Source organism: Oryctolagus cuniculus, chromosome 17, assembly GCF_964237555.1.
Source record: "Oryctolagus cuniculus chromosome 17, mOryCun1.1, whole genome shotgun sequence".
Lineage (NCBI taxonomy): Eukaryota > Metazoa > Chordata > Mammalia > Lagomorpha > Leporidae > Oryctolagus > Oryctolagus cuniculus.
This window is the reverse complement of record NC_091448.1, coordinates 54,167,582-54,185,645: the sequence shown is the minus strand read 5'-3', so window position 1 is coordinate 54,185,645 and position 18,064 is coordinate 54,167,582. Positions and strand designations below refer to the sequence as shown.

Sequence of the window (18,064 nt, the reverse complement as noted above, 5' to 3'; positions counted from 1 at the left end):
CGTGCCGTCAACCCGTGCATGTGCAGACACCAGCACTCTAACACAGGCTCCCACACGTATGCACCTGTACGTGAGCATGTAGCCTGTCGTCCTTGCACACACACACACACTCCTACCAGCAAGCCCCAGGGCATGTGTGTGAGGCTCCTACACACACACAACAGTGGGCAGCAGTACTGTTCTGCATATACACATGGCTTTGGACGTGTGACCTGGGCAGTCCAGCTAAGACACTTGCAAAGTGCGAGGCTGCAGCTTAGAAACGTGGGGCTGCAGACAAGATGCTGATCCCGGAGACCTGAGCTTCGTTTGCAACCCCAGTGCTGCGTTGAGAGGAGATTTCACAGGACATGTGCACATTGGTGGATATACAGAATTAGATTATTTATTCTGCCTTCAGTTCTTCTCTCCTGGGTGGAAAGCAAATGGAATTGTGGTCTTTCCTGGCTTGGCAGTTATGACAGTAATATGCATTTTGATTAGACGTGCCTCAAATTGTAGGTGGGAACAGAAATCTTGGGGGTGGTTTTTTTTTTCCTTAACCTCTTAGCAGATGAGAAATGTCTCTTCAAATGAGAGAATTTACAAGTTGCACTTTTTTTTCTGAATTTTGAGGGGCCCCATGGACCTGGGAGACTGGGGAGGGGGAGACAGGTGTGGGGCATGCCGGCTGGAGGGGTGTCTCCCGCTCAGGAACGGGCCGCGCGCCCTGCTGGCTGGCGGCTCTGCTCGCACAGACCCTGGGCAGCTCCTGGGGCCTTCCTGCAGCTTCCGCAGCCCTGGTGTGTCCCTTCTGCAGGCCACTGCTGGCACACACGCCCTGCTCCCCTTCCTTTCATCACGGGCCCGCTGCTAAGACCGCTTCTGCAGGCTTAGTGCTGTGTGGGCTTGCCCTTTGGAGCACATACTTGTGGGTGTGGGTGGCGAGGGGGGTGCGGGGGGATAGGCCAAGGTTCTCTTCCTCCCTGTGGGACCCACTTGTCTCTGCACCATTGGTTAAAAAGGCTGTCCATTCCCCTCACGCTACACATCCATCTCCCAGATCTGCGTGACCCCACCGTCCGCCCCCTGTACCTGCAGGTTCTCCATCCTCAGCTTCAACCAGCCATGGATCCAAATTATTTGGAAAGAAAAAAAAAAAAAAAAAAAAAACGAAGTTGTGCCTCCTCCCCGTGGACAGACTTTTTTGCCATCTCGTTATTCCCCGCACCGTACAGTATCTCTGCTGTTGCCGTAGCAATCATACTGTGTTCTCAAAGTCATCTAGAAATGATTCCAAGTATCCAGGAGGGTGGTGGTGTAGATTGTAGGCACACATCATGTCATATTGTATAAGGCGCTTGAGCACCTGCAGATCTGGGTGTCTGGGAACCAAGGCCCCCAAGACCTGATTGTATGGGGTCCCGCTGACCTGTGTACCTGCCGTGGCTCCCCCTTTACCCACCTTTTGCCTCAAATGGGGCCCAGGCACCCACAGGGTGCACAGCATCTTTAAGCACAGATCACCATCAGCAGCTTGGATCACTCCCCCCCTCCCCTTCACACTCCGGCCCTTTTGTGGTGAGCCTCCCCAGCCAGTGTCCCCAGAGGGGACCTTTCTCTCTGCTGCCCGCTGGCCTCTTGAGATCAAATCAATCCCTACCCACAAACCTCCAGCCCCGCCAGCGCCAGCCCCAGCCGCAGCCGCAGCCGCAGCCACCAGCCCAGGCCTGGCCAGCCTTCAAAGGGAGCTGCTCTGCTCCCAGCCCAGCGCCTCACGGTATATTGTCTTTGAATCAGCTTTTGCCACTCAAGTTAATGAATTCTCTGGGGGTGTGAAATGAAGTCAACTGAACGTTGAGCCTGGATTTCAGCCGGCCGGGCTGAAGAGGGCGGCCAGCAAGGCTAAAGGGTGGCAAAGAATAAAGACGGCGTGGGCCTGCCTTGGAAAGGCTGGGGGCGGGGCAGGGGGGGGCTCCTGCAGATTTCTCCTGTCTGAGCACCTCTTTGGCGTGGTGGAGGCGTTTCGTGCAGAGGACCTGGCTGTAAGCTGGGGGCGGTGTTCGCCTCCTGGGCTGTGGGGATGGCCGAGGCCGAGCCTAAGGCTGGAGCTGCCAGCCCCCTGCGCCCCAGGTGCTCGCTCTTTGCTCCTCCTGGAAGTCGGGCAGCTGTGGGACCTTCCCTGCAGAGAGGAGTCTGTTCCTCCTTCCTTGCCATCACCAGCAGGCGTTAGCATTAGCAAACCAGGGAGGGGAGGGGGTGAGGCATAATTGGCCAGGTGGCCAGTGGCCAGCCGGCCGGCCATGGTAGGGGAAGCTTTGGGACTGGAGCCCACCCTCTCCCTGCACCTCCCTCCATCCCGGCAGGGCTCTGGCTTCTGGATATTTCCCCAGCCACCAGTGTGTCTGCTGCCGTCTGTTCCTTTAGCCCCAGAGGAGGGAGCTTCCCTGGGCACTGAGGCGTGGTGGCTCGCCCCGCGCTGGGGGTTGAAGCATGGTGCTCACGGCTTTTTTCTACCTGGCCTCTGCCTTGTCCGGGTCTGTGGCTCCCTGAGACGCAGGGTGGGGACCCACCTTTGTGCAGGTGCAGCCATCTCTGGGCCCCCCACCCCCACCCCGCGTCTGACGCTCTGCTTTGTGTTGTAGCTCCCTGGGCGAGGCGTGGGCTCAGGTGAAGAAGAGCCTGGCGGACGAGGCGGAAGTTCACCTCAAGTTCTCCGCCAAGGTAATCCTTCCCCACGGCCTCCCTGCGCGTGCCCCTGAGTGGTAACCGCAGTCACTCCGGTTGTGGTCGTTTGCCAATGCCCTGATGTAAATTCCTTTTTTAAAAAAAATTTATTTATTTATTTGAAAATCAGAGTCACTCACAGAGAGAGAGAGGGGGAAATGCACAGAAAGAGATCTTCCATCTGCTGGTTCACTCCCCGATGGCCACAGTGGCCAGCACTGAGCCAAGCCAAAGCCAGGAACTCCATCAGGGTGTCCCTCATGGGTGGCAGGGGCCCAAGCACTTGGGCCATCTTCTGCTACTTTCCCAGAAGCATTAGCAGGGAGCTGGGTTGGAACTGGAGCAGCCAGGACTCAAACCAGCTCATATAGGATGCCATGTTGGCAGGTAGCGGCTTTACCTCTTAAGCCACAGCGCCAGCCCCACCCTGGTGAAAATTTCAAGCTGCCAACAAGAAGCTTCTGACAGCAGAATTGGGAACAGGTGCATAGTAGCCCACCACTGGAAATGCCTCACCACACAGGCACAATAGTACAGCTAACCAGATGTATCCACCTAAAGTGCTGGGTATTTATTACTTTGTTTTTAATATCATTTATTGAATTGTAGGCTTATATCCTCTTTTAGCAGTGGCTGTGATTAACAACTGGCTCCCAACATGCCTGGAAATTGAGGGTTAAGATCATGGGAGGCAGCAGGAGCCAGGCCAGCATACACCTCTGTGTGTGAGGGTGGTGACCCCTCAATTTCTTTCTCTTTTTTTTTTTTTTTTTTGGACAGGCAGACAGTGAGAGAGAGAGACAGAGAGAAAGGTCTCCCTTTTCCGTTGGTTCACCCCCAAAATGGCCACTACGGCAGTCGCACCGCGCTGATCTGAAGGCAGGAGCCAGGTGCTTCTCCTGGTCTCCCATGGGGTGCAGGGCCCAAGCACTTGGGCCATCCTCCACTGCACTCCCTGGCCACAGCAGAGAGCTGGCCTGGAAGAGGGGCAACCGGGACAGAATCCGGCGCCCCATCCAGAACTAGAACCTGGGCTGCCGGCGCTGCAGGCGGAGGATTAGCCTAGTGAGCTGCGGCGCCGGCCCGACCCCTCAGTTTCTTAGGGGGAAGACCAGAGTGCTGACATCGGTACTTCAGAGGAGTGGGTCAGCTGGTTCTGTCACGTCTTGGGTGATGAAAAATCCTACACCATGCCGAAGGTGTAGGATTCTGACATTTGTCAGAATGACTAGTTGGCAAGAAGCTGGCCACTTGGTACTATCCGGCTGCTCTGGAAGCATCGCCCACTCTCCTTGGCCCCTGGGCTACAGGGAGGGTCCCTTGGGTGAGCAGGGCACAGGTGCTGCGGCCCCATCCAGCCCGGGGAGGTGCGGAACCTCAGGAGCCGTGCCCCTGGGAGGGGCCCTCCAGTCTCCACAGCCCCCACCCGCACCCCTCACCTGTAGACCATGTTCGGGTCGTCTTTGTATTCTGAGCACCGGGCATGTGGTAGATGTTCAATAAGATAGACATGGCTGCAGTTCATCACTGAACAACCGTGTACTGAGTTTCATACAGCAGTACAGCCAAGGCTGTGGAGACACATGGTTTCTGTCCCCAGAAAGCTCCTGGTTAGGAAAGACAAAGATGAGAGAGAGAGAAAGAGAGAGACCGAGAGACCCAAGCAAAGCTCTGCAGGAGGCTGTGGAACATGTGTAGGTCCCAGGAAGTCACGCGTGTGTTCATTAGCTACAATGCACGCATTCAGTCCTGTGCCACCTAGCGCCATCTCCATCGGCGACACACTGCCTATCCAGAGATACTCCCGAAAGTTCACGGGCAGTGGAGTTAAAGGACAAGCTTACCCTGGTGCAGAAGGTTTAAAAATCCATGCACTTGAGGCATCTTCAAAAGCAGATCCTGAAAACATGCATGGATTCAGGAATATTTCGCACCAAAGCCGACTTTGCTTGTAATTCCATTTTCCCGCCAAAGTGTTCTCACACCCCAGTGCTCCCGTGAGATTGTGTGGCCTGGTGACTTGGAAGCCATCTTAGCTTGTGCAAATACACACTCTGACGCCACTTGTCTCCAGCTTCCTGTCGGGCCACGCCCCTGCCCCTGGCCGCTCTGCAGGGGAAGCCGGGCTCACGCCCTGGGGTCCTGAGTGTGTCATCCCCTGCCCCGCACAGCTCCACAGCGAGGTGGAGAAGCCATTGATGAATTTCCGTGAGAACTTCAAGAAGGACATGAAAAAGTGCGACCACCACATCGCAGACCTCCGCAAGCAGCTCGCCAGCCGCTACGCCGCCGTGGAGAAGGTGAGAGGCCGGGACTTGGGGAGCAGCGGGGAACGGAACCTCCTGGGGGAGGCTGGGCTTGGGCTGGGGAGCCAACCCCAGGCTCCTGGCACCCAGGCCAGCCCTTTGTCCCCGCGTGATGGGGTCAGGAGGGTCATCTCAGCCTCGGGCCACACCTGAGCACCCTCCCGCCCAGGCCACTCGGGTGATGCCCAGTGGCTGGTGGGCGCCAAGTAAGCCGGCAGCCGCAGATGACATGGTAGGCAGGTGACCCTAGGCAACCCCGTGGTTGCGTGACGGCCGAGCCTGCAGGTGCTGTTGGCGCACACACCTGGCCCCTGTGCCCGGGTCTCCCCTGCAGATTTGCGCCTCCCCACATCACACCTGGAGATGCACAGTGGATCATAGCCCTGCAGTCACCCATGGGTGGGCGACTGAGGGCCAGCCCTGGAGGGAAGAGGGCTCTCCCCATGGTCTGACCCCAGTGCCTTATAGAGAAGGCAGGGACACGCACTGCTGCAGGCCCCTGGGACCTGGCCAGTGGCCGGCGACCTCCACGAAAGGGAGCTACTGGTGGCGGCCAGGAGGCTGGGGAAGTAGGGAAAGGCAAGACAGCCGCTTTAAGGAGTGGACGTCCCTTTCACCCCCCAAGAGCAGGTGCAGGTCCCAATGATGGATCCCCACGCACTCCCCTGCCACTCTGGCCGCCGCAGTGGCATCAGCCACACCAGCATGGCCAGACCAGGGAAGGGCTCGCTGGGGGAGTGGGGAGCCCCGCCCCACCCCGGCTCCAAGCTTCGCGAGCAGCTTCCCCGCGTGTCCTTGACCCCAGGCCCGGAAAGCTCTCACGGAGCGGCAGCGAGACCTGGAGATGAAGACCCAGCAACTGGAGATCAAGCTGAGCAACAAGACCGAGGAGGACATCAAGAAGGCACGGAGGAAGTCTACCCAGGCTGGTGCGCTGGGCCCCGGGAGGGAGCGGACAGGGCCCACCCTGGGGTGCAAGACAGCAGGCGGCCCTCCCCTCCCTGTCTGCCCACCAGGGCCGCACCTCCTCTCCACTCTGCCCTGCACCCAGGGACCTACAAGGATGAGACGTGGGTGATAGGGTGCAGGCCTGGGGGGGGGGGGGCTGGGCAGTTCCTGCTGTCCTGTGATTGCAACGCATGCTGGCCCAAGCCCTGGGCGGATCTCTGGCCAGGAAGCTGCCAGCCTCTTCCGTGCACTGAGAGCTCAGGGCCCACAGGAGAAATGCAAACCCCCATGCACCCAGGCTTCCCAGGGGAATGAGCTCCTGCCCGCACCACAACCATGGGGCCCAACATTTGTTTCAATAATCAGGTTGCGGTTTCTCTCGGATATTTATATCCCCCCAGTGATTTGGGCTCTAGTGCCACCTGGTGGCAAAACTTGGTAATGCACAGGAGGGCAAAGAAAACCTCTTAGGAACCACTGAGACACTCAGCGCTTCTGTCCTGGGACTCCCTGCAGACTCCCAAATCCAAGGATGCTTGAATCCCGTATGGATGACAGCTCAGCATTTGCATATGACACACAATCTTTCTAGCTTAAATCATTTCTAGATGACTTACAAAACCATTAGGTATTAACCAGGTAAATGCTATGGAAATAGTGGTTCTGCTGTATGTTTAGGGGAAAAATGACAAGGAAAAAGTCTGCCCATGTGCAGTGCAGGTACATTTTTTTCCCTGAATATTTTCTATCTACAAGTGGTTGAATTCACAGATGCAGAACCCACAGGTACGGAGAGATGACTCTTTTTTTAAAAGATTTATTTATTTTGAAAGAATGTACAGAGAAAGATGAGAGAGAGAGAGAGAGAGAGAGAGAGAGAGAGAGAGAGATCGATCTTCCATCCACTGATTTCACTCCCCAGATGGCCACAGTGGCTGCAGCTGGGCCAGGCCAAAGCCAGGAGTCAGGCAGTCAATCTGGGTCTCCCACATAGGCAGCAGGAACCCACTTATTTGAGCCATCACCTGCTGCCTCCCAGGGTCTGCCTTAGCAGGAAGCTGGAATTGGAAGAGGAGCCAGCACTCGAACCCAGGCAGTCCAGGATGTGCCAAGTGGTGTCGGAGCGGCTGCACCAAATGCTCGCCCTCAAAGAAGCAGTGCTGTAGCATTGCCTCTAAATCCAGTTACCCATCCCTTCTGACACATCCGGGCTTTTAATGGTTGACAGAAGTCTCCAGACGTGTTTCATTGTACCCCTAACTGGTTTTGAGGGCTTGTGGATTGTTCCAGGGTGTTTTCTAAGACCAGGGATGCTGTGTTGCCCTGGCTGTATATTTGTGTGCCTGCCTAAGACCAAGTCTGCACATGGACAGGATACAGACGCTGGGTGGGTGCGTGTTCCCACGTTGCTGTCCAGAAGGCGTGCACACCCATGTAGGATTCACCTCCGCCCTCACATTTCTGCTTCTTCATGCCCTTGAGAGATCTTCCTTCCACTGGTTCACTCCCCCAAATGGCTGCAACAGGCTCCGTGTTGGCCAGGTGAAGCCAGGAGCTAGGAACTCCATCCGGGTCTCCCACATAGGTAGCAGGGACCCAAGCACTTGGGCCGTTGTCCACCGCTCTTCCAGGTGCATTAACAGGGAGCTGGACCGGAAGTGGAGCAGCCAGGACTCAAACCGGCATCCCAAGCAATGGCTTTACCTGCTAAGCCACAATGCTGGCCCCCAGAACCCATGTTTCTTACCCGTACTGTTGAGAAAGGTCCCATTTCAGGCCATTGAGTTGCCATGGAGAGGACACACATCCTCTGCACCCAGTCTGTCTCCTGAGAGTGCTAAAGCATGTTCCGGAAGCCGTGGATGGGTGGGACTCCAGGAATGTCACGGCAAGTTCTGGACACAGACGCCCTTGCAGAGTGGCATCTACCTGGCTCCGCTTGAGACCAAAAGCCCAGGAAATCGGCCTGAGACCCAAAGCAAAATGAACACAACCCTAACTGGGCTGTCATCCTGCAGCTCGGCCTTTGAGGTGTGCGGCTTCCTCTTCCGGGTGAGGCCTAGGCAGGGGCGTGGTCATGGCCCAGGGGGGAGTGGGGACCCTGGAGCCAGGCCTTAGGTTGTGTGGACACAGATGTCCTTCTCATCTTTCACTTTCCTATCAGAACGCACGGGAGCAAGAGGGATGATACAGGAATATTTTTTGCATCTAATTGAATCACTAGATTCTCCTCCAGAGTTCTCCTTCTAGAATCTTCTGTAGAGTTCTTTGGGGACATCTGTTAGCATTGGGAGCCCTGTGCCATCAGGAAGCTGTGATCAGCATCGGAGCAGTGCTGCTCCAAGCACACTGTGCACGGGTGTCCCTGGAGGATGCTGGGAAATTGCAGCTGAGAAGTCACCAGGGGCTGAGCAGGCCCTGGGCTTCGTCCTCTCGCTGCTGGTCCCCACCCTGGGTCCTGGCTGGCAAGGCTCTGGGGTGCCGGTGGGCTTCAGCTCTTTGCTTCCTAACCACAGAGTGTCTCCAATATGTCTCAGATTCCTGCCAGTCCTAGACCAGCCATGAAGATGGCCTGGTTGGGGCAAGCATTTGGCCTGGTGGTTCAGATGCCCGTGGCCCACATCAGAGTACCTGGGTTCCAGTCCCAGCTCTGTCTCTTGACTCCAGCTGCCTGCAACACAGGAGGCTGTGGGTAGCAGCAGTGACGGCTCCAGATGTCATAGTTAATGTGTGTTGAGTGCTAACTGGGAGGAACTAAAGGGGCCTCCAACCCACCCTTTCTCTGTTTCCCCTCGCGTTGGCATGTGGCATCTTAGGATGGGTTTTGCGTGGTCACTGCATGAAAATGAGACACGTGAAAAACCAGACACGTGACCCTGAGACTCAGAATGACTTCCTGCTGTGGACACATGAGGTGCACACACTCACACACACACACACACACACACACATGCGTATGGCATAGTTGGCCAAGCTTCTCTCTAACTCTAATTAAGAGTAAGTTGCTAGCCGGCGCCATAGCTCACTAGGCTAATCCTCCGCCTTGCGGCGCCGGCACACCGGGTTCTAGTCCCAGTTGGGGCACCGGTTCTGTCCCGGTTGCCCCTCTTCCAGGCCAGCTCTCTGCTGTGGCCCGGGAAGGCAGTGGAGGATGGCCCAAGTGCTTGGGCCCTGCACCCCATGGGAGACCAGGATAAGCACCTGGCTCCTGGCTTCGGATCAGCGCAGCTTCAGCTGTGGTGGTCATTTGGGAGGTGAACCAACGGAAAAGGAAGACCTTTCTCTCTCTCTCTCTCACTGTCTAACTCTGCCGGTCAAAAAAAAAAAAAAAAAGAAGCAAGTTGCTGTGACATGTGTTTTAGCTCCAACGTGAATCGCACTGCGTTCTGAGAGAGAGAAGCATCTCTTAGGCTCCTTGTAGACGTGGGGATCCTAGCGATGACTCCTTCTCGCTCTCAACGAGAAACTCTTGTCCTGAATTCCAGGTTGAGTAGCGGTAGAGGCTACGAAGTGGCCTCCCCAGGTGCTGGGTTGTCCCCCACCTCACCCCACCCCACCCCACCCTTCTTTGTCTCTGCTTTCCTTTCCTTCCCCCTGCCCCTCTCCCTGTCTCTATTCCCCCTTGGCCCCCCGGACCCCAGCGGGAGGGGAGGGCAGCCTGGAGCGGGATGGGGCGGAGGCACCCATGTGACGGAGGCTCTGGACCTCTTCCAGGGGACGACCTCATGCGCTGCGTGGATCTCTACAACCAGGCTCAGTCCAAGTGGTTTGAGGAGATGGTGACCACCACGCTGGTAGGTGGCTGGGGATGTCCGAGCTGCCCGGATGGGGGTGGGGACAGGGGCGTCCCGGGTGGCCGGCTGGAGGGGGGACGTGGAGGTGGCTATGGTGGAGATGGCTGTGAGCTCTGCTCCAGTGTTGGGGTTGAGACCTCAACGCAGGCCGTCTAGGTCAGATCCTGCTCTGGGGCTTCCCAGCTGTGTGTATGCATGCGAGGGTCAGGGCTTCTGTGTCCCCCCCTCCCAGTGGAGGACTCCCCTGACCGAGAGGATGGTGGCCCCAAATTTAGGACAAACAGCCAAGTGGTAGGAAGAGTGATCCCCTCCCCTCTCCCTCCCCACCCCCCAGCACAGGTGCAGTGCTTTGGTAGGAGACCCTCACAAGGTACACAAATGGCTAAGGTTGGAGGAACTGGCCAGGGGATGGGGAGGCCTCTACTTGGGACGTGGGGTCCCGAGGCGCCCTCCTGAGCATTTCTCGTAAAGGGGCAACATCTCCTGGGCAGTCAGCATCCACCCAAGGGGGGGCAGGGAGGCATGGCTGGCACATGGGCCTGCAGCCCCCGTGGGAGAGCGACATCATGCAAAGTGCCAGTCACCTGGTACCCCGTCCAGCCAGCGCAGGACTTAGCGAGCCGCCCTCCCCAGGTGTAAGCCCACCAGGGATTAGCAGCCTCCCCTGTATAGGGTCAGTGACCCGGCTGTCCTCCTGTTTAATCTCCTCATTAAGCCCCTTGCTCACCCTCTTTCCCGGTTAATCACCTGGGCAGTGACCTAGTTATACACAGAACAACAGCCTGATCCCCTAAATTCCAAAGGCATGGAACCATCTAGAAGCCAAAGGACGAAGCTTTCCACTCCTCCCTTTGCCAATAGCTGCTCTGATCCCAGCCCTGGTCTCTGCTCCATCTTGGCACTAGGCTTGGGCAGGGCAAGGCAGGGCAGGGGCAGCCGCAGGAGGATGAGGGCGGATGCTATGTGTGTCACATCAGGGTCCTTGGGGTGGGCTGCATCAGTGGACAGTCGTGAGCTGGAGCCTAGAGGACCCTGGTTTTTAAGCCTTGCTCCTCTAAGAATTTCGTGTTGCTTTGGGCAAGCCATGTCTCCTCTGGACGTGTTCGTTCCCTTGCTTGGAAAATGGGCATAATCGCCAAACCTGTTTCTTAGAACTATAATGAGGACAGGTGGGTGTTGCCAGGAAAGCTCTGGGCCCTGTGCCTGGCAGAGCAGGCTGTTGGGAATCAAACAGCGGCTCCCACGCTCATCCCCTTCACCTTCGGCCCTAGGTAAGGGCACGCTTTTCTTCGGGCACAGGAGGGTACTCACAGCCGGGGCTGCTCATGGGTGGATACGGTGGGCTGGGGCCCACTGTGGGGATGGCCCCCAGGCTCAGAGGTCTCCGGTCCATTCTTCCCTTGGCAGGAGCTGGAGCGGCTGGAGGTGGAGCGGGTGGAGATGATCCGGCAGCACCTGTGCCAGTACACGCAGCTGCGGCACGAGACGGACATGTTCAACCAAAGCGTGAGTTCCCCACGGGCAGGCCAAGGCCAAGGCCAGGGCCAGCAGGGCCCCTGGGGGACCCAGGGCCACAGAGGAACCACCTGGCGCTACACCATGGCAGGTTAAGGGGCTGCTACAAAGGAGACTGTCCCGAGGTAGGCAGTGGGCAGGTGCCCGGGCCTGAGGATGGCCCGGCACGCGTGCATGCGTGAGCCCATGAGCTCCAAGAAAGTCGCCCAAGATGTCACTGCCTCCCACGGGGAGTTCTGAACCAAGACGCTTGTAGGAAAATATTCAGAATCCCTGACGCTTGCCCTGGGGTCTGGCGGCTATCGTGGGGGCACGTGGAGGAAGAGGTCACAGACCACGAGCCTCCACAGTAGCTGGCACCCTCGTCCACTCTCGGGGCTCTCTGTCCCCTCCCCTGCCCTTCCCCAGGGCCCTGGACCCTTACAGAGAGGCTGCTCTTAGGAGGAGGAGGAGACGTCTCCAGCGTGGCCGCCGCCTGTGACCCTGTCGCCTTTCTCTTTACAGACAGTGGAGCCTGTGGATCAGTTGCTTCGGAAAGTGGACCCGGCCAGGGACAGGGAGCTGTGGGTCAGAGAGCATAAGACCGGCAACATTCGCCCTGTGGACATGGAGATCTAGAAACATCTGCATGGGAGAGGGACTGGGGGTCCCACACAGGGGGAGGTGGTCATCCCTCCCCCACCTCCCGGAAAGGAAGCTGCCCTCCCACCCACTCTCCCGGCCCACCGAGGCGCGGGGCAGGCTGGTCGTGACTGCAGGACAACCTGGACGGCCCAGCTGGGGGACTCCCCAACATTCCCAAGCCAAGCCGACGGACCCACAGCCCTGCCCTTGTCTCCAAGGCCAAAGCCCCCCAACACCCCTGCTGTGCTCGCCCCCTCTGAGGACAAACTGAGGCTGGAACTTGGCGGTCCCTGCTGACCTCTGGAAGGGTCACTCACACTTGCCAGTACCCCCCCACACCGGAAGCCCCAAGGCGCATGCCCCAGCTGACCCTCTGGTCCTGGGGCTTGGAGGGTCAGGGGAGGGAAGTCTCCGTTTCCAAGATCAGCATCATGGTTAGAAGGGACCTTTGGGCCCACAGCTCACTCCCAGAATCCTTTGCAGTTGGCCCTCTCTGTTGTTCCCGTTGCATTCTGGGAGCCCAGGTCTGGCTTTTCCCAGCCCCTTTTCATCCCCCAGGGTCTTTGGGAGGAAGGCCTGGCTCTCCAGACCCAGCCTGCCTAGGAAGGTGGGGATGGAACTACCTCATTCGGCAAATCGGCTCCAAGGTGAAGGCACTGAGTTGGTTCCCAGCAGGTCAGGTGCCATCTGGGAGGTCTCCTGTAGACCCCAATCCGCCCACCCCTCAGCCCCCGCCCTGGCCCTGCTACACCTCCCATCCCAGGCGAGGAACCCAGAGTTCCCAGCCAAGACGACCTCCCGCGGCTGTGCCAGTGTCCAGACGAGAGCGATGGATGTGAACCAGCCAAGCACACAGGGCCTGCTGGGTCTGCCTGCCATGGCCAGAGCTCTCCCAGGTTGCACACCACAGGCTGTTGATGGGGCTGGGGCAGTCCAGTGTGGGAGCGCGGTGGGACACAGTTGTCATCCCCAGAGGGTTCTGTCTGCTCGCGCATGACAAGATTGGGAGCTGCTGTCCATGGCACGGCTCGCTATCCCTGGTGGGCACTGGACAGGCCTCGCAGACCCCCTCACGGCCACAGGTGAGACAGCAGTATCCCGCCACCTTTCCACTTCTTCTGCAGCTCCTCCTGCCCCTTCCAGAGCCCCAGGCCAAGCATGGAGCTGGCACCTCCTTCCCCCTCTCTGTCTTCTGGAAAAGCAAGGGCTGAGTATGACTTGGGAAGCTGTGGAGCCAGCACATCCCTTTCTCTGCCGTGGCAAAGGTGTCCTCCCCGAGGTTAGCACAGAGGAGAGATGGGACCTGGAGGAAATCACACAGCTGGGAGCCCGCGCCCTGAGGCTCATGCTGCTGTCCTAGTGTCCCGCTGAGGACTGTGGGAGGGCAGAGCCCACCGGTCCTTCCCTTACTCCGGCCTGCCGGTCGCCCGTGACTTGCTCATCTTTGAGTCTTTGGCCACCTCCTTCGCTGAATCAGAATCGCTCTCGCATCCTCTGTGTTAGGAAGATACCCCCCTACACTGACACAAACCGAACGCCGTCTTCCCCTTTCTTCTGGAAACATCCCAACCCCAAAGGGCCAGCGCCTCGAAGCAGATGGGTCCACAGCGAGGTCTTGGGGCCTCGACACCAGCTATCGATGTTAGGATGCTATTTCCGGATTCCTTTCTTCCGAACAGGTGCTAGCGGTGAGGTTTTTGCAGCCTAGTAAACTGACTTGTGGATGAATTTCAAACTCTCGAAGCCGGTGGCCTTGTTATTAACACAGATATGTGGAGCGCGGTGGGGCTCACTGTCTCCTCTTGCCCCTCTGAGGATTCTAGAATCTTCTTTAGTCCCCTGGGATGGGATATGTGCATGCGATTGCTCATGTGGGCGTGCGTGCGCGCGCTCTCTCTCTATATATATATAATCTTGCTCTCACCTCTCGCAGGGCAGCCCAAGTTGGCCCAGTGGGCCCGGTCCATTCCTTGAGGTCATTCTTTCCGAAGCCTCATCCCCTCTCCTCCTTCTCTTGGCCTCATCCCAGACTTCTTCTTTTCCCCCTTCCCTCTGTTATTCTCCAATCAGGCATTTAAAGCAGAGGAGCACGCTAAGATCTCATCTGAGGACAGGATGTGGCCGGGCCATCAGGGAAGGTGGTGAGCTCTTGGGTAGACCTGTCTTTGCCACGGGGGCCATGCGAGTTGCTAACCTTGGCCCATTCACAGAGAACTCTGTGCAGGGTTTCGGCTGTCAGCGGTACTATCTGTTGTTCCGGGTGATCTGCCTTCAGCTACCCACTCATTCCTTCATTCAACAGCTATGTAGGGCAAGCCCAGCTCTGTGCTACGTCGTAGATCTGTAGCTGTGTGCAAGACAGGCACCCTCCCCGACCCCTTCTCTTCTCCTGCGTGTGGACTGGGGCACCTGTAGACCTCTCTGGAGACTAAGAACATAGCACGCTTCCCACATTTGACCCCCTGGGATTCTTTCATGGTGATACAGACGACCGCTGTGCCGCACTTGGCTGGTGGCAGCCACAGGACCTCTGGTGGTCACCAGCCCCCCACAGCCCACATCCAACTCCAGTTTCAGAGGTTTCTTTGATTGGTGTCAGGAACTCTGCTTGTTCTACCTGTCCCCACCTGGGAGACACTGATGCACAGAAGTTGTGTCTGTGAAAACCAGATTTAAAAAAGAAAAGAAACACTTGGGGTGGGTGCATGGTGTTCCGAGCAAGTTCCTCTGACAGCCTCCAGGAAGAGCCACCTGCCACCTTGTTTTTTGTTTCAAGGGCTTTCGATCAGGACCACAGCGCACTGGCTGTTTGGGCCAAGTGGATGGCCGCCCCTGATGGGGTGACCTGGGCCTCCCTCCTACCTCCGCTCAGCACATACTTCCCGGCTGCTCGGGGCTGATGAATGGCCGGAGCAAACAGAAACCGTACAAATTCAGGAGCCAGGGGTTTGTTTCTGTTCTGTGGGTAAAGGTCAACCGATGAGTGGATGGGTGCGTGAAAGTCGTGGCTGAGCCGGAGTCCCTTCATAACGTCAAAGATCTGGGCTCATTTAGGTGGTTTTAGGTCCAGCTGTGAGGCGCTTAAACAGGGGCCTGAGGACCTGCTGGTTCCCAGGTAGGGAGAGAGCACACTTCACAAGCATGAAGCGGGGTGCAGCTGAGCAGCGTGCACGCCTGTCTGGACACAGTCTCACTCATCATTCCGGGGTAATTGTACTCAGTTCTGTGAACTTGGACAAGTCTCCCGGTCTTCACCATCATCACGCCCCCCAGCAACCCTGATTGCTTTACTAGCCCTGGAGTGTTGCCTTTCCTAGAATGTCCTGTAGGTGGCGTCACACAGAGGGAGCCTTCTGGTTCGCCCTGGATGACGTGGCTGGCAGTAATCCCTCCCTTTTCATTGCCATACAGCATTCTTATGTTGAAAATCAATCATTTGTCCTGGAGGTTCCCGGCCTGGCGTCTTCACCCCACTGTTTCCTCTGAATGCCAGCTCTGTCCACAAGTGGTTCTTGGGGCTCATACCGGCCTTTCGGTTTCCACTTAAATTTTTGACAGTGTAGACAACAGCCAGGGTTGGGGGGGAGGGTCTCAGGTGCCTCCAGCTGCTGCAGCCTAAGCCTTGCATCTCAGCTAGAAGCTGCCTTCCCACCCGAGACCCCCTTCTTCAACCCAGATGGTTCTCAAGCGCTGGAGCCGGGAGTGGAAGCAGCATGGATGTAAAGGTGACCACTGGCCCTGGAGCTCCTTGTCCCCCCTTCTTGGAACTGCCAAGGGAGGGTGTGTGTTCCCGGTGGTCTCTCGGGCCGCCAGGTTATGTCCTTGTTTTCACTTCTGCAACTTCTGCACTTGGAAGTACCTAATGTGGGTGGTGTGTGCACAGCTGGGCATATGGTGGCCAACGTCTTCGTGGGAGTTGCCCTGGAATGTCCAATCTCAAACACAGCTAAAAGTAAGAGTTTCTCCAAGCTGTTAAGAATGAGGTAGTTCCTCCTGGGACCACTCCCACCCCTACCCCTCCCCCACCAAAAAAAAAAAAAAAAAAAAAAACCACATTGTCAGCTGGGTCTCCACCATGGATCTTTGATGGTGCAGAGTCTGGCCCCTGCCCAAACCCCACTGGGTGGTGGCCAATGGAGGCAAAGATGGGAGTGACCCAATCAGGGCCAGGCCAGGCTGTGGGTGTGACCCCCCCACCAAGGCAGCCATTCCCCCAAGCTGCCTGGGTCATTGCCTGCTCACTTGGAAGCAGGCCAATCCTGGAAACCAACTGGGCAGCTCTCCCAGGGAACCAGGGATGTGCCTGGATCCAGGGCCCTGAGGTGGGGAGCTGAGGGCCTACACCTCCAGGGCTTTCCCAGGGCCACCGTCCATAGCTTTCCCCGGAGGGAGGGAGGGAACACAGCTCTATCTCCCTGTGTGGACATCAGGGTGGGGCTCCGGTTGCAGCCTTCCGGGAGTGTCTTGGGTGGGTGGGTGGGTGGGGGCTGTGATAACCTCTGGACTCTGGTGTTGGGGGCTGGGCACTGACCCTTTGTGTTTGGGACTGCGGTGGTGGGCTGTGGAGGCCACGGGACCTCAGTGGGGAGGTTCTGGTGGGGACCAGCACAGGACCAGCCCTGCCTCGCGGCCTCATCTGTCCCCTAAGCTGAAGCCAAGTAACATCCCCTGTCTGTCAAGTACCCCTTCCAGCATCTTGGGCCCCGTGACTTCCAGAAGGCCGTGTGGACCCAGGGACAAGGGTCCAAGGGCAGCAGCTCCCGCCTCGGCGACAGGAACCCCATCTGTTCCCCTCCCCTAGGAAGCCGATGACGACTACAACAACCGGAAGACCTCCCCCCCCCCCAACCATGTCAGACATGAGCACATCAGCACACCCTGCAATCGTGGGATTTTCTAACAAAATAAACCGGCTTGTTTGGTCTGTTTTCTGTAACTTTTGCTAAATACTTTATACATTTCTAACGTTGAAAAGCCGTGTCTCCCCGCCAGCGTAGGAATGTTGTTCGCTCCACCCTGTAGACCCATCTACCTTCTGGCTGCCCAGGTCTGGACATCAAAGCAACCTTCTATTATTTATAAGTAACACTGTTGGAGCTCAGATCCGGAAGGAGGCTGGGACCCGCCCTCCCCACCCCCCAACAACAGCACTTGTGTGTGTTCTTGCTGAAGAATTAAATGTTTCAAAGAGTTTACATTTGGAAGGCGTTTGTTACCTGTGATTGTCCCACAGTGCGATGATTTAAGGAAGGTAAATGCACTCTGCATCCCGCCCCCCTCAGCTTCTGTGTGTACACTTCAGATGCTTAGATTAACCCCCTACTCCCGGCCCCCGTGAAATAAACCCTCCAGAGACTGGGTCCTACCAGGCCACTGTCCCTCCCCAGGAGCTGGTCTCAGGATTCCCGGGATTGCTGTTTGCTTTTAACACTGGCTACTTGGCAGAGGGACAAAGGCCACCATGCTGCTGGCCACCCCTGGCCCCTGCCGCCTTCCGGTCTCTATGGGTGCCAGCCCCTCTGCCCTCTTTCCACCCCTGGGGCTGCTGCCGGCCATTGCCGCTTCTCTCACCCATCTGTTAGCCATTCAGTAATCACTGGGCACCTGCTGTAGGCCAGACACGCCGTAGGTGCTGGCCGCTCGTCCGTCAATGAAGCAGAACAGCGCCCTGCCTTCTCGGAGCTGCCGGTCTGGCAGGGAGAAAGAGAAAAGCAGAAGGCCTGGCGACTGCCTCCTGGTGCATGGGCCAGGGCAGGGGTTCAGGGTTAGGAGGTGGAGAGTCAACATTATGTAGGGTAGTTGGGCAGGGGTTTGGCCTGGTGGTTAAGGTTAGGTCACCCACACCTCATGCCAGCGTGCCTTGGTTCCGCTCCTGATGGCTGCTTCCAACTAATGCGCACCTGGCTCAAGGACATGGGTCCCTGGGTTGAGTTCTGGGTTCCTGGCTTCAGCCTGACCCAGATGTGGCTGTGGTGGGAATTTGGGGGAGTGAAACAGGGGAAAGGGATTCCGTCTCTGTGCCTTTCAAATTAAATAAACAGGGAAGCTGGAAAGGCCTCGTGGAGGTGGTGGCATTTGATCAAAGACGAGGAGACCTGGGATGGAGCCTGGCAGGTGGCTGGGGTAGGGGGGAGTGTTCCCGGCAGAAGGGATGCTGGCCAGGAGGGAGGG

The 18,064-nt window shown here is 57.5% G+C and overlaps 1 protein-coding gene across 7 annotated transcripts in view; it reads left to right on the top strand.

Annotated features, from left to right (window-relative positions):
• Positions 1 to 16,829, top strand: part of GAS7 (growth arrest specific 7) — a 248,566-nt gene extending 231,737 nt beyond the window's left edge. For all 7 annotated transcript variants that reach the window (XM_051824485.2, XM_051824489.2, XM_051824484.2 and 4 more), the window contains 6 exons: positions 2,625 to 2,703; positions 4,878 to 5,006; positions 5,818 to 5,941; positions 9,675 to 9,754; positions 11,162 to 11,260; positions 11,774 to 16,829. In XM_051824485.2, the coding sequence (XP_051680445.1) occupies positions 2,625 to 2,703; positions 4,878 to 5,006; positions 5,818 to 5,941; positions 9,675 to 9,754; positions 11,162 to 11,260; positions 11,774 to 11,887 (625 nt within the window). In that variant the 3' untranslated portion in view covers positions 11,888 to 16,829. The remainder of the gene's footprint in view (positions 1 to 2,624; positions 2,704 to 4,877; positions 5,007 to 5,817; positions 5,942 to 9,674; positions 9,755 to 11,161; positions 11,261 to 11,773) is intronic.
• The last annotated feature ends 1,235 nt before the right edge of the window (positions 16,830 to 18,064 follow it).